The sequence below is a fragment of the Haliotis asinina genome, chromosome 6, assembly GCF_037392515.1.
Source record: "Haliotis asinina isolate JCU_RB_2024 chromosome 6, JCU_Hal_asi_v2, whole genome shotgun sequence".
Classification (NCBI taxonomy): Eukaryota; Metazoa; Mollusca; class Gastropoda; order Lepetellida; family Haliotidae; genus Haliotis; species Haliotis asinina.
In genome coordinates this window covers 55,625,734-55,639,604 of record NC_090285.1, presented here as the reverse complement: position 1 = coordinate 55,639,604, position 13,871 = coordinate 55,625,734, and the positions used below count along the sequence as shown (strand labels likewise).

The following is a 13,871-nucleotide window of genomic DNA, read 5'->3' as shown; positions in this document are numbered from 1 at the left end:
GCTTTGCTTTAGCGGTGTCCGTTTTACGAAATAATATATGTTCAATTAAAGCCAAACCCAAAATGTATTATATGTTAGTACTTAGACTCGGGGTTTGCCCAGGCCAGACCCGACAATGTTGTTATTACTGATCCTTCTGTGAAAGAAAAGAGAAACACCATACCTAAAGCATTGGCTAAGCAGGTTTGGCGGCAGACCTCGTGTCTGGAGATCAGGTTTCTGTCTCTGGGTTCGTTTCTGGACGTGGGTTCGTATCCCGAATAGGACTTAACCCAAGAAAAGTTCTAGAATCTGTTTTTTACTGAGAAAGTGTAATCCCAAATATAACATGTTACGTTTAACCTCTTTCTGAATGATATTGTGTATTCACACATTATTCATTATTCGATAAACCCGTGTTCCAGATTTGCCACAGACAGATCGTTGTTTGACCGGTACATGAGAAACAAGTACGTCCAGAGTGGCCAGGGTGGAGAGTGCTGCTTTCTATGTCGACACGTGGAGATATGCCGGATGTCATCCATTGCGACCTTGACCTATCACAACTGTCTGCTTCCGTTCTTATAACGTCATTCCTAAAGATTATAGCAAATATAAGATATCTTCGTGATGTATGTATACGTTCAACTGGAAGCCATGTTGTACATGTTCGTATTGTATATACTCTCAACTATTACGTTAAAAAACATTGGTGCTAGCTAATGGTGGCACAAAATCGGATGTTTCCTCAGAGTAAGGGAGGTTTTGTGGGGAAACATTGTGCAATTATTTACAAATATATGTTCTCCGTCTACATATATGAACTGCCTGCCTGAAAGCTACTAAACAAACACAGAAGTTGGCTACAGGAAAGTTCCTATGCCGAGAACAGGAAGTTGAACTCACCAATCATCCGCACCAAATATCACATTGCTTGATAAGGTATGTTCACATGTTCATTGTGTCATCGTGTTCAAAATGTCACCTCCAAATATGCATTAAGATGGTCCGTTAAATCACAATATTCATGTTTATTTTTAGTAAATGAAACTCTTACACAGTATTAGTTGACGAAGACACTGACGCTATGTCAAACTGGCTATGAGCTACTGGTTCTGATTCAGTGAAGTTGACAACCGTCGTGATCCGTGTTAGAATCGATACAACTCATGCCTTTTGTAGGGACTAATGGGATCGGGTGGTCACGCTCACTGACTAGACTGACATCTGAAATCGTACCCGTATATGTGTATACGTTGAACTTCTTAGAGACAGTTCATGATATATGGCATGTCATGTACAATATCAGTTCACACACACATACACACACACACACACACACACACACACACACACACACACACACACACACACACACACACACACACACACACACACACTTCCAGTATTTGTAAAGCTTTCTTTTAAAATATTTTTGTGTACATAATTGCTACCATTCTCCCTCTAGTACATGTGTACAAAATTGATGACACCACCCTTCCCCTACCATACCCTCACCTTCCCCTACCTCCCCGGGGCAAAATGGGTCACCTCCTAAAAATCATCATCATCCCTCGCTACAGATTATGAACGGTGTCTAAGCCCGATAGGGCTAGGGACACTCTACTGTTATATATGCCTATGAATAAACCATTCAACCTGTGTTCATGTAAAGTCCTTTAAAACACCTAAGACGGTGTCATCATACAAACTGAAACCACCTGTTTTATGTGGAAAATCTTCGCTGTGTCGGAAAGGTCGTTTATCAATGTATGGTGCGTGTATTTCTGTTCCCCGCCATATATGATGAATCGGAAACGCGTGGGTTAGGAAGACTTATCACTGCGTTTGGTCAGAGTCCTTCACGTCTACGTAGAACAAGCACCAGACGTCAGAAGTGAGGACCTACTATTCATCCCGTACAACAAACGTATCCATTCCAACTACATACTCCTGGCAAATTGTGCATGGGAAAATGTTTTCATTATTATTTCTCCCACAAATATGACAAAACCCCAAACCGGTGTCATTATTAGCTCCAGTTGCAAATAGTATATACATACTCCTGAACGAGATCAGTGATACTTCGAGCAGACCGAGATGTAGGCACCGGACGTCATTTAATTTCCTAACCCACATGAAGTAAGAGCGTTATATGTAACTTCCCTAAAATCATGGAAGGATGCTTTGGGGATATTTTCTTTTTTAAGTTCAGTCATTTTTATTTGAGATCTTTGCGATGACAAACTCAATTCATGTCATCCCATTAACACTTGGCAGTGTAACAAAAGGGCAGTGAACATGCTGACAGGTCATATAATAGGTCAGTCATTCTTCCACAGCCTGAACTACTATATGTAACCGAGTGGGGCGGGATACAAAAGGAAAGTGGCCAGTAAGTTCCTCTCTACTGACGACTCTACACCAAGTACCAACATCCTGTCAGGAGCTGGTATCTTGTCCGTACAAAGGGGTGTAACCACTGAGTCAGGTGCAAGCAGTCTTCGCTTCCATGCACTGGTGTGAGATCCAGTATTCATAACTTTGGCTCAGTCCTGTTTTCAAAATGTTTAATCAGTCTTTTAAAAACAAATCATCTCAGTAGGGTATTGTTGGCATAACTGTAGCCAGAAGGAGCAAATTATTATTTATCCACTGCGCATGCGAAAATGAAATTATTTTGCCTGCCTCCATATCTTAGAATGTTCGCTATGTATTTAAATTTTATAAATGTCAAAAAGCTTCATGCTTTTATCACTAAATGCATATTTTATCTGCTGAGCCACTCCTCTAATTAACATTTAATGTATCATGGCAAATTGTGCATGGGAAAATGTTTTCATTATTATTTCTCCCACAAATATGACAAAACCCCAAACCAGTGTCATTATTAGCTCCAGTTGCAAATAGTTGAGGAAAAAGTACTTCCATATTTTGTGTGTGTGTATCCAACAACAAAAATGGATTTCCCACGAGGGTAAAGGTTCCCACCGCAAAATGAACGGCAGCTAATCAGAACTTGTCTTGACAGGTCTTCATCAGGACCAGCGGACGCTGTAACCTCTAGCCTACCTACCCCTCCGCCCTTAAAGCATGGCAAGAGTGAGTCTAGCTTTACGCAACTTTTGGCAATATTCCAGCGACACCACGGCTGGGAATACCAGAAATGGGCTTCACCCGGGTCTTCGGCTTGACGAGCGAGCGCTTTAAATACTAGACTACCCTCACGGCCTTTGAGCTTGGCATAAGTGTAATTAGATATGCCTGGTTTTTAAATCTCTGTGTGATGGTTGTGAATTGAAAATTTTATCTGATAACGACCAGCACTGAAGGCACTGATTCGGAGCCACTGATTCGGACATGACATTATACTCTCCAATACGACCACTTCTAAATATCAACTTAGTAATCTATCAATGTGGATGTTTGAGATGTAGCAAAATAACGGATGTGGATTCCGCATAGACATGTGACTGATTTAATGTAAAACATGAACTAAGTAATACCAATACTTTCAGTGGTTATGAGCATCAATCGGAGGTGTAGAACATGGAAATGAACAATAGTACATCAAAAACAAATCGATTCGTTGATGCATGTCATCTGCCGCTTTGACGTCTACGGTTGCAATGTCAGGCCCAGACTCGAAAATAATAAAATGTTGCTGAAAGTCTTAAAGTAAAAACAAACAAAATGCTAGCAAAAATAGAACACACCCAGGAATTGTTTCTCTCATTATCTATCTTGGTTTAGCTCAAACTGACATTGTCAGTGCAAGATAAACAGTCAGTATTATCGGCCAACGAAATTTAGCTATTAATGCAAAATTAGTGAAACTGCTTGCCCCAAATAAGCAATGCAGAAATTGTAACCGTAATTGTAGGGAAGAAAAACCCTTGTTATGATGAAGTATACTACCGACAAGAAATAAGGGAACTAGTGAAATAATAGCGAATTTGAAACTGCTTTAAATAACCACTAAATCAATTTTAGGCGTCAGGTTCAGTATCTGGTGTGTCCACAATGTTGGGCAACACATTCACGGCACCTTGATGGCATGCTGTTAATCAATTTCCGGATGGTTGCCCGTGGTATTGCCCGCCATTCCTCTTGGAGAGCTGCACCAAGCTGGGTCAGGTTGGCGGGTCCTGGGTCCCTGGCGTACACCCTTCGACCAAGAACGTCCCAGAGATGTTCAATTGGGGACAGGTCTGGGGACTTAGAGGGCCAGTCCAATGTCTGGATACCTTCTTGTCGGAGATAAGCGGAGACAATTCGGGCCCGATGTGTTCTGGCATTATCATCTTGGAATACAAAATTTCGGCCGATAACTCTAGCCAATGGAGCCACAACAGGACGCAATATTTGGTCAACGTATCGCTGACCAGTCATGGCTCCGTTAATGATGACCAAATCTGATCGTCTGTCATGTGTAATCCCACCCCATACCATGACACTATCATGGTCAAGAATTGTTGCTCTGGCATATCGCTCCCCGCTCCGACGCCAACAACGTTTTCTGCCATCTGTGAATCGTAGGCAAAACCTTGACTCATCAGAGAACATGGTGTAACGCCAGTGGCGCATAGCCCGTCCCTGATGCTGCCTAGCCCATGCCAATCTTTGGCGCTTATGGTGAGCTGAAAGGGTGACACCCTTAAAAGGCCGTCATGCTTTCAGACGAGCTTGATAGAGTCGGTTTTTAACGGTTGAGGTTGAAATGCGTCTTCCAGTGAGTGTGCGGAATTCTCTATTGATGGCAGGGGCCGATTTAAACCTATCGCGTAGAGCAATTAACGTAATGAGACGATCTCGTCTCGTTGCAACCCCACCCGTTTGACGGTACTTATCCCACAGGCGTGAAATTACACTTTTTGATTTACTCATCTGCCGGGTAACTTCACATAATGATGCCCCCTCTCCCCCCCTCCCCCTCTATCATCCCCACAATTCTCCATTTTGTTGCTTCAGCGAGATACTGCCTCGGAGGCATTTCTGTCAGTAAGTGTCAATCTCTATTGCATTAGTGATTGCGACTTCTCCAGTACATTCACAGGAGTTAACTTCTGTATGCACGTGTAGCACGTGCTGGGCATGCATTATGCGAAATTCCATTGTCATTGGATGTTGCGTTTGGGAGATACGCCACGATAACGGACCCTGTCACAGTCAAAGTCATCTACATTCAATTTCTTGGTTCCCTTATTTTCTGTCGGTAGTATATATGTTGTTCTTGTTATTGCAGTAATTGGTCACTCATTGTGTCGATAGTTAGACAGATAGATACATGTAGTTTTGAAAATGAAAAACTATTCCCTGACTCGATAAAACAGACCATGTACATACATTATCAACGGATACCACCAATATCACTTACTTGATACATTTGATATAAATACCATGGAAACAGCTTGGCTATATTCATTTATTTCAGATCAAAGCAATTTGAAACAATGGTTGTTATCTGGGGGATAGGAGAAAAGAGGTTAAAACTCCAATCGGACTCAACGTGGTAGCATTCACGAATATAAACAATGTTGGCGTAGTTGACATAACCTTATCGATAATAAACGAGTATTATTCTGTTGCCTTTGCGTTTGAGTGTCCCCAAAATTGGAAGCCATCGTGAGTGAGTTGATTTTACGCCTTTTTCAGCAATATTCCAGCAACATCACGGCGGGGGACACCAGAAACGGGCTTCACACATTTTACCCATATAGGGAATCGAACCCTGGTCTTCAGCGTGACGGGCAAATGTTTAACCACTTGGCTACCCTACTGCCTCTTAGAGAGTGAATACTGCATGCAATGCCGAACATTTTGTGTTGCCGCTGGCAGACATTTCTAAATCTCCGCGTCAGATATTTATCAACTTCAGGAAGTCTAAACACACACACATGTGGTATGAGACCACGCTGCTAATTATATTTGCAACACTAGAAAACACGCGAGTAAAACCTCTTTATTGTGTAAGTTAGTATTAAACTGATCAATGTTCAAGACACAATGCCGCTTACCGAGACAATGAATTTAATATACCCATGTATAGAAACACGATATTAATAGTATGGAATCTCAGACAACGCTTAATATGCGTGGAAGTCATTTGCGCACGAATCGGATACCATGTGATACCACCTATATCGAATTGATTTAGAATACAGTATGCAATATTTAATAGATATTTACTACATTGTTGACACTTTTTGACTTGCTGTCAGATGTTATATGTTTGTTGACAGGTACAACAAAACTGGCTGGCTGGGTGGGGTGGGGTGGGGTGTTTGTGGGTATCTTCCCTACATAACTTGCTACAGCAGCAGCTGAATGCTGTCACTTCTCCTAGTACTCCCACTTAGATGCGCTGTGCTACACTACACGGAGCCCAGTCTACCTACCTCTGAAAACATGATCCTCAATCAGGACGGACCACAAGAAGGAAACATGAGCTGAGAAGAAACTTGCATAAAATTGAAACTTATTTAGCTATGTTACAACTATCTTTTCACGAATCTCCAGAAACGTGTACACTGCGAGAGCATTTGGCAACAACAGCTATGAAATATTATTGTTTATTTTTTAGATGAATAGAATGACTATTGAACAAACAATTTGACCGAAGCAAGTCGACAAGCCAGGTCGAGGTTCGCTGTGAAGAGATAACTCCAAACAAAGTGAGAAATAGGTACAACTTCAAAGTAACCTAATTCATGTTGTGCAGTCGCGTTTGCAGAGAATGAATTGATTCACTGATTACGCCATTAGCTAGTAGAACAGTGGTTAAAGTGTCCGACCTTCATGCCTGTGAGTCGTGTTCGATTCCCACTGCTGTGATATTGCTGGTATATCTCAGGGCATAAAACAATTTCACTTGACATCCAAGCAGTGGAAAAAACGTACAATGCTTGGAGAAATCAAACACAGACCTAAGGGATTTTGCATTACATGAATATAATCATTAAATAGAGGAATGTGGTTTGTCTTTCACTACATGACTGCATTTCGAAATTACCTATGATCACTGATGACCACTGAAAATCTCGACATGTCACTACCTGCCCGTGATTATTCGTTTAACCCACGCTGGCCGTAAGAGGCGACTAAGAGGATCGGGTGGTCAGGCTCGTTGACAAATGTCATCGGTTCCCATATGTGTAGATCCTTACTGATGCTGTTTATCACTGGGTTGTCTGGTCTAGACTCAAGTATTTGCAGACATTCGCCATACATCTGGAATATATGTCTGAGTACGGCGTAAAAATAAATTCATCTGCTCATTCACTGATGTCACAACCTATTTTAAAATTCATTTCATGGCTTTCCGGGGCTTCTTTCACGAAGTAACCTTTACTGAGGTTAACCTAAACTCCCATTCTTTAACGCCGATATAAGGTTACCTTAGTGACTTACATCACCTTAGTGCTTTGTGCAAGGAGGCACTGGTCGATATGGTAAAACCCATGATTCACGTTACTTTCATCTCCTAAATTAGAGACCCATGAAGGTTCGGTGTAGAATAGGACTTCAGCAACCCATGCTTGCCATAAAAGGCAACTATGTGTGTCGTGATTGGGTGGTCACACTCGCTGACTTGGTTGACTCATGTCATCGGTTCCCAATTGCGCAGATCGATGCTCATGCAGTTGATCTCTGGATTGTCTGGTCCAGACTCGATTATTTACAAACCGCCGCCATATAGCTGGAATATTGCTGAGTGCGGTGTAAACCTAAACTCACTCACCTAAATTAGATACATTTCACCTATGCGTTACACTTCAACATTTGAGCTGGAGTATGTTTAGCATCTATGATTGAATTCATTCATGAGTTAATTAGCGTTGTGGAGGCTGGCCCGAGACGCCCATATGATCAGATGATCTATATGCGTCACAGGTATCACATAAACTATGGAGACCTACAGGTGTGACAGTTTCAGCACGACTGATTCAGGTGCCTTCGTCCGTAAAGGTATGTCACATGTCTGTTTCCGAGAGTAGATCATGAACAAATATTTGTGCTAAAAATACTAAGAATGTTTTGGGTTTTTAAATTTTGTTTAATACCGATGGGAACTTGAGAACGTGAATTTATATCCTCATCAAATTAGGCATAAAAGACCATCTTCTATAGAAATTGTAATGTACGTTCGTATAACGAAACATTGTTATTAAGTATAGATTTTTGTCAAGGCATCCAAGAATATTAATAGTAAGCCACACTGGCAGCAAGGAATATTTGTGAGACGCGATACTGCCGAAAATGAAACATACAACATTATTAGGTTATTAAGCACGTCTAGCCGTGTAGGAACCTACACGGAACCTTGAAGTTGTATGTTTCATTTTTACTCACAAGCTCCTGCAATACAGATCAAGCAAATTAGCAATATGTGTATCGAGGGATATTGTTTGAAGGATTAATTGCATTTAGGACTATTTGTTTGAAGGATGGATTACTTGCATCTAGTCTAGAACTATTTGTTTGAAGGATTACTTGCATCTAGTCTAGAACTATTTGTTTGAAGGATTACTTGCATCTAGTCTAGAACTATTTGTTTGAAGGATTACTTGCATCTAGTCTAGAACTATTTGTTTGAAGGATTACTTGCATCTAGTCTAGAACTATTTGTTTGAAGGATTACTTGCATCTAGGACTATTTGTTTGAAGGATTACTTGCATCTAGTCTAGAACTATTTGTTTGAAGGATTACTTGCATCTAGGACTATTTGTTTGAAGGATTACTTGCATTTAGGACTATTTGTTTGAAGGATTACTTGCATCTAGTCTAGAACTATTTGTTTGAAGGATTACTTACATCTAGTCTAGAACTATTTGTTTGAAGGATTACTTGCATCTAGGACTATTTGTTTGAAGGATTACTTGCATCTAGTCTAGAACTATTTGTTTGAAGGATTACTTGCATCTAGGACTATTTGTTTGAAGGATTACTTGCATTTAGGACTATTTGTTTGAAGGATTACTTGCATCTAGTCTAGAACTATTTGTTTGAAGGATTACTTACATCTAGTCTAGAACTATTTGTTTGAAGGATTACTTACATCTAGGACTATTTGTTTGAAGGATTACTTGCATCTAGGACTATTTGTTTGAAGGATTACTTGCATCTAGTCTAGAACTATTTGTTTGAAGGATTACTTACATCTAGTCTAGAACTATTTGTTTGAAGGATTACTTACATCTAGGACTATTTGTTTGAAGGATTACTTGCATCTAGGACTATTTGTTTGAAGGATTACTTGCATCTAGTCTAGAACTATTTGTTTGAAGGATTACTTGCATCTAGTCTAGAACTATTTGTTTGAAGGATTACTTGCATTTAGGACTATTTGTTTGAAGGATTACTTGCATCTAGTCTAGAACTATTTGTTTGAAGGATTACTTGCATCTAGAACTATTTGTTTGAAGGATTACTTGCATCTAGTCTAGAACTATTTGTTTGAAGGATTACTTACATCTAGTCTAGAACTATTTGTTTGAAGGATTACTTGCATCTAGGACTATTTGTTTGAAGGATTACTTGCATCTAGGACTATTTGTTTGAAGGAATACTTGCTTTGAAGGAATGTTTGTTTGGAGGATATAGGTATCGGCGACTATTTGTATTACAGATTGTTTGAAGCAACGCTGCATCAAGGAATATTTGTATGAAGAAAAAAATGCTTTGAAGGAATAATTGTTTGGAGGATATAGGTATCGGTGTCTATTTGTATTAAAGATGATAGCTAACAATTGATATTTGTTTCAAAACTGCTGATATTGTTTGACTAAAAATTGATGTATATGTGCATATTTTATGAAGAAATAATTGTTTAAATGAATATCGTTATCAAGCAAGGTTTATTTGTATAAAGCAATAATTGTGTAGAAAAGATATTTGTATGAAGATGTTGAATGAATGCTGTGCAATATCCACGAATGTGAAGGGACGATTTCGCGGCTTTATCAGTTGTGTCAGACAAGACATCATGCCAAAGAGTTGAAGTTAAGCTTTATCAGCCATGTTGTAGTTACATATTGTCGTATTGACTGTAATAATGCTTCGAACATTGTCCTTAAAAGTATAGGACAATGATCGCTACATATTGGATCAGATACGCCTGAACGCTATCAACATTTTGATACAAACAAGTCGATCAATGCTCTAGAAGTGGGTGTGATCCTGTTAGGCTCGATAATGATCTGTTTCAACACATACATTGCCTTCAAGGTTCCGATTTCATAATTAGTTTCATTTAGGATATCAAGGTAAAAATCACCCGATATAATGGCTTGCATTTTTATGGACATGGCCTTGCATGTTGACTGATCTATTAGCTGCCAACAGGCTTCGCTTTTATCTTATAAATTGGTCCAATTAAGCAGTTTTTAGTGTTTACAAGTGAATGTTTCATAAACAAAATATGCGTATGCAAAATAGTGGCATAAAGGGCCATTTAACATTTGAACCATATGCATATATCTATGAGCGAAAACCAGAATCAACGGATGTTTATTTGAAGGGATAGTGACACGAAGAGACATGAAACCAAAGAGTGCGGGTGCCACTCTCTTTGGAGTAATTCCAATAGAAGCCATAAACCCCTCTCCACATACATAAGAAATACATACATAAGACTCAATTGTACAATTGTGACTATGTTATGATTAAGTAAACTACCGGGCCAAAAAACCTTTTCACTTAAATTTTAGATTAACGTTACAGATACTGACATTTCGTGAAATATTTTCAGAAAACATTTGCCAAAATCACATTTTGTGGTCGAGTTACAAGGAGTAAGTCAGTGGTTAAGTGAATTTCCTGCAGGCATGAAAAAAATCAAAATCAGCACAAACTGACTTTGCTGAAAATGTTTCTCTCGCAGGAAGGCGACTGATTTGGGAGTGTATAACCATGGGCCGTTTTTGGTTTTCGACTTTGTAAGAAAAGGGTGGACATTTGCAACAATGGGCTCGGGTCTTTAAACAAGAACCTTAATCCCAGAGGAAGGCGACAACCACAACACGCTCATGTTCATTTTTTTCATACATATGTATTTATTAAATTTCACTTCTTAATTCTAATAATAACTTCATCCCTAATCATTAACGTATATCTAAAATACGTACAAAGTCTCAGGTAACATGCTAATTATCGTATTATTTTATAATGCATTTCACTTAATATATAGTCTGGTTCATAATTATTGAGAATTTTTCTTCTTACTTTGAGCTATCCTAACACCACAACTGATTCACTGATACTTAAAACTAAGTAATGGTATAAGGGAGGTAACTCATCTTGGCCTACTGAGTATAGTACAATTAGAGTTACCTCCCCTGAATTTGTAGCAGACGTCATTTTCCTCAGCACTGTCAACAATGTCTGCTGAAGATGAAAGAGGTTGAGTTGTGTAATCAAGGAATTGATGATGTAAATACATTGGCAGAGAGAACAGGAACTCCTCTTTCTACTGTGTATAGGATTAGGAAGAATTTTAAAGAGGGAAAGGATTTGGGGCACCAGAAAGGAGCAGGGAGACCCAGAAAATTGGACTTCTCAGATAGCGTCCGGCTGGGAATTTTAGCGTCTAAAAAGCAAAGGGCAAGCATCTCCAACATCAGGTATGAAATGATAGAAAGGGGATCAACAGTTGTATCAAAATCTACAGTTAGAAGAAATTTGATTGATCTTGGATGGGAGAAAAAGACTGGAATTCCTTCTCCTCTCATGAAACAAGAACATAAAGACAGGCGTGTTGAGTGGTGTTTGGCACATGAAAACTTTGACTGGGAAAATGTGATTTTTACTGATGAAAGCTCAATATGGGTATATCCCAATAATGTGAAAATATGAAAATATGGACAAAGTCTGCGTCAGCACCGTTGTATCGACGACCTAAATACAGCCCAAAGTTTCATGTATGGGGATGGATATCCTTATTAGGAACGACCCCGCTGTGTGTGTTTGAGGGAAATCTGACAAGTCAACGCTACACTAACATATTAGATAATTTTCTCCTTCCAAGTGCACATGTGTTTTATGGAAATGACTGGATTTTGCAGCAAGATAATTATCCTAAACACACCGCAAAACATGCCAAGCAGTGGTTTCAGGAGAAAAATGTGACTGCATTACCATTTCCTGCATATAGTCCTGACTTAAATCCCATTGAGAACATTTGGGGGATGATCAAGGAATGTATGAATCAAAAGGGGCTGACAAAAATTGAAGACATGAAGAGAGAAGTGGTCCGATACTGGGACAGCATAATTCACGAGACACTAACCTCTCTGATAGGAAGTATGCCTACCCGTCTTAGACTGTGCCGTGAAGCTCAAGGAGACTTGATAAAATATTAAATTGTTACCTACACAACATGAAAAGGTCAGTTCACTTTCACAATACATTCAATTTTATCTGATTTGTTCTCGTTTAATAATATGAAATGCTTTAGCTATTCTCAATAATTTTGAACCATACTGTATGTACAAAGTTCGCGTCCAGTGTCCTTAATCATTAAAATATGTACAAAGTATCATCTAATATACTAATTCAGTTTAAGAACATGGCAATCATGTCACAATAATAATGACATGATATTAAAGTATATCATATATACTACAAACAAAAAGTAAGGGAACACTTAAAATTTGATAGTCATATAAACAGCTATACGTGGTTCGGTCATTTATACTTCAAAGGTGAATGCAACTTTTTGTGAGCTGAATGGGCAATTTAATGAGCATCTTGGGGCTTGAAGTGAAGCAGCTGATTCAGTGTTCGTTGAGTTTGAGTGAAATGAAACATTGTCAAAAAAACAAGGGTGCTGAAACATGCAAGCACCATGCTAGATTCAACCGCCCACACACAAGTGACTGGTGCATGCAGAAAACAGACCCAAGAGCTGTGTTCACGAACACATTTAGTCGCCACCCGTACGTTTACACAAGGATGTGAGCCACAACATCAGGTTTTAAGTTTCTTTTGTCCAGTAGTTTATTTGTTTAAGTAGTTTTACAACTGTACGATGTTGTTTGTAAATAAATCGAGTCTGGACCAGACAATCCAGTGATTGTTACAATACGACGACTAAACATATGTTAATGAATCAGTGTGAAATAGTGATGATATCAGGTTTTGGAATAAACATGCTTTGCTTCACTTTTTTGTAAACTAAAAGGGTGTGTTCTCTTTCAGTGTAGCATATTACGAGGGACAGGATTCGCTCACCTTGTTGAACAAGTTGTAAAATCAACATAGAGAGTCCTAAACACGTGTTATAATATCAGAAACATACTGAACAGCAAAAGACTCAAGGTTTGAAAAAAGAAGTAAGCGTTCATGTTTGTGTTTTCTATTTAAAAACTTGACAAAAGTTGCATTTTTTGCTGGTTAGTATACACGCAAGTTGAACGACTCATGCGTCGAGTGAGGGCTAACAGAATTGTTAATCCACTTCCCGTGGCATATTTCTATAATGATATCAAGATCTAATTAATATGTTATGGAACAGACGTCTGAGGGCATGCACTGTATATTTTACTGTCAAAACATTAACACAATGTTCTCAATACACACATCACGCGTCAGTTATATATTCAGAATATAAAAGACTCATCAGACACATGCTTGCTAGGCACTGAGGTTGAAATATTGGTAGCTACAAATATAGCAATGTCAAACCCGTGTAAGCCTGTTGGGAGCAGTCACATTTATACCGTCGAATAGTGTTTTATTGCGACTTACAAGTCGCAAATATTGTCTACGTGTTGCAAAAACACCACAAATATCCTTTACAGGGTTGTTTGTCATAATTTTCTCTGTAAGGGATATCTGCTTTCTTTGGACACTTTCCTTTGTCCGTTGCTTTAGATACGTATATACTTTCTTT

At 39.1% G+C, this 13,871-nt stretch overlaps 1 protein-coding gene across 1 annotated transcript in view; it reads left to right on the top strand.

Moving 5' to 3' along the window:
* Positions 1-1,642, top strand: part of LOC137286824 (sphingomyelin phosphodiesterase A-like) — a 29,066-nt gene extending 27,424 nt beyond the window's left edge. Inside the window, exon 14 of the mRNA XM_067818831.1 lies at positions 405-1,642. Within this exon, the coding sequence (XP_067674932.1) occupies positions 405-567 (163 nt within the window). The 3' untranslated portion in view covers positions 568-1,642. The remainder of the gene's footprint in view (positions 1-404) is intronic.
* Positions 1,643-13,871: the final 12,229 nt, after the last annotated feature.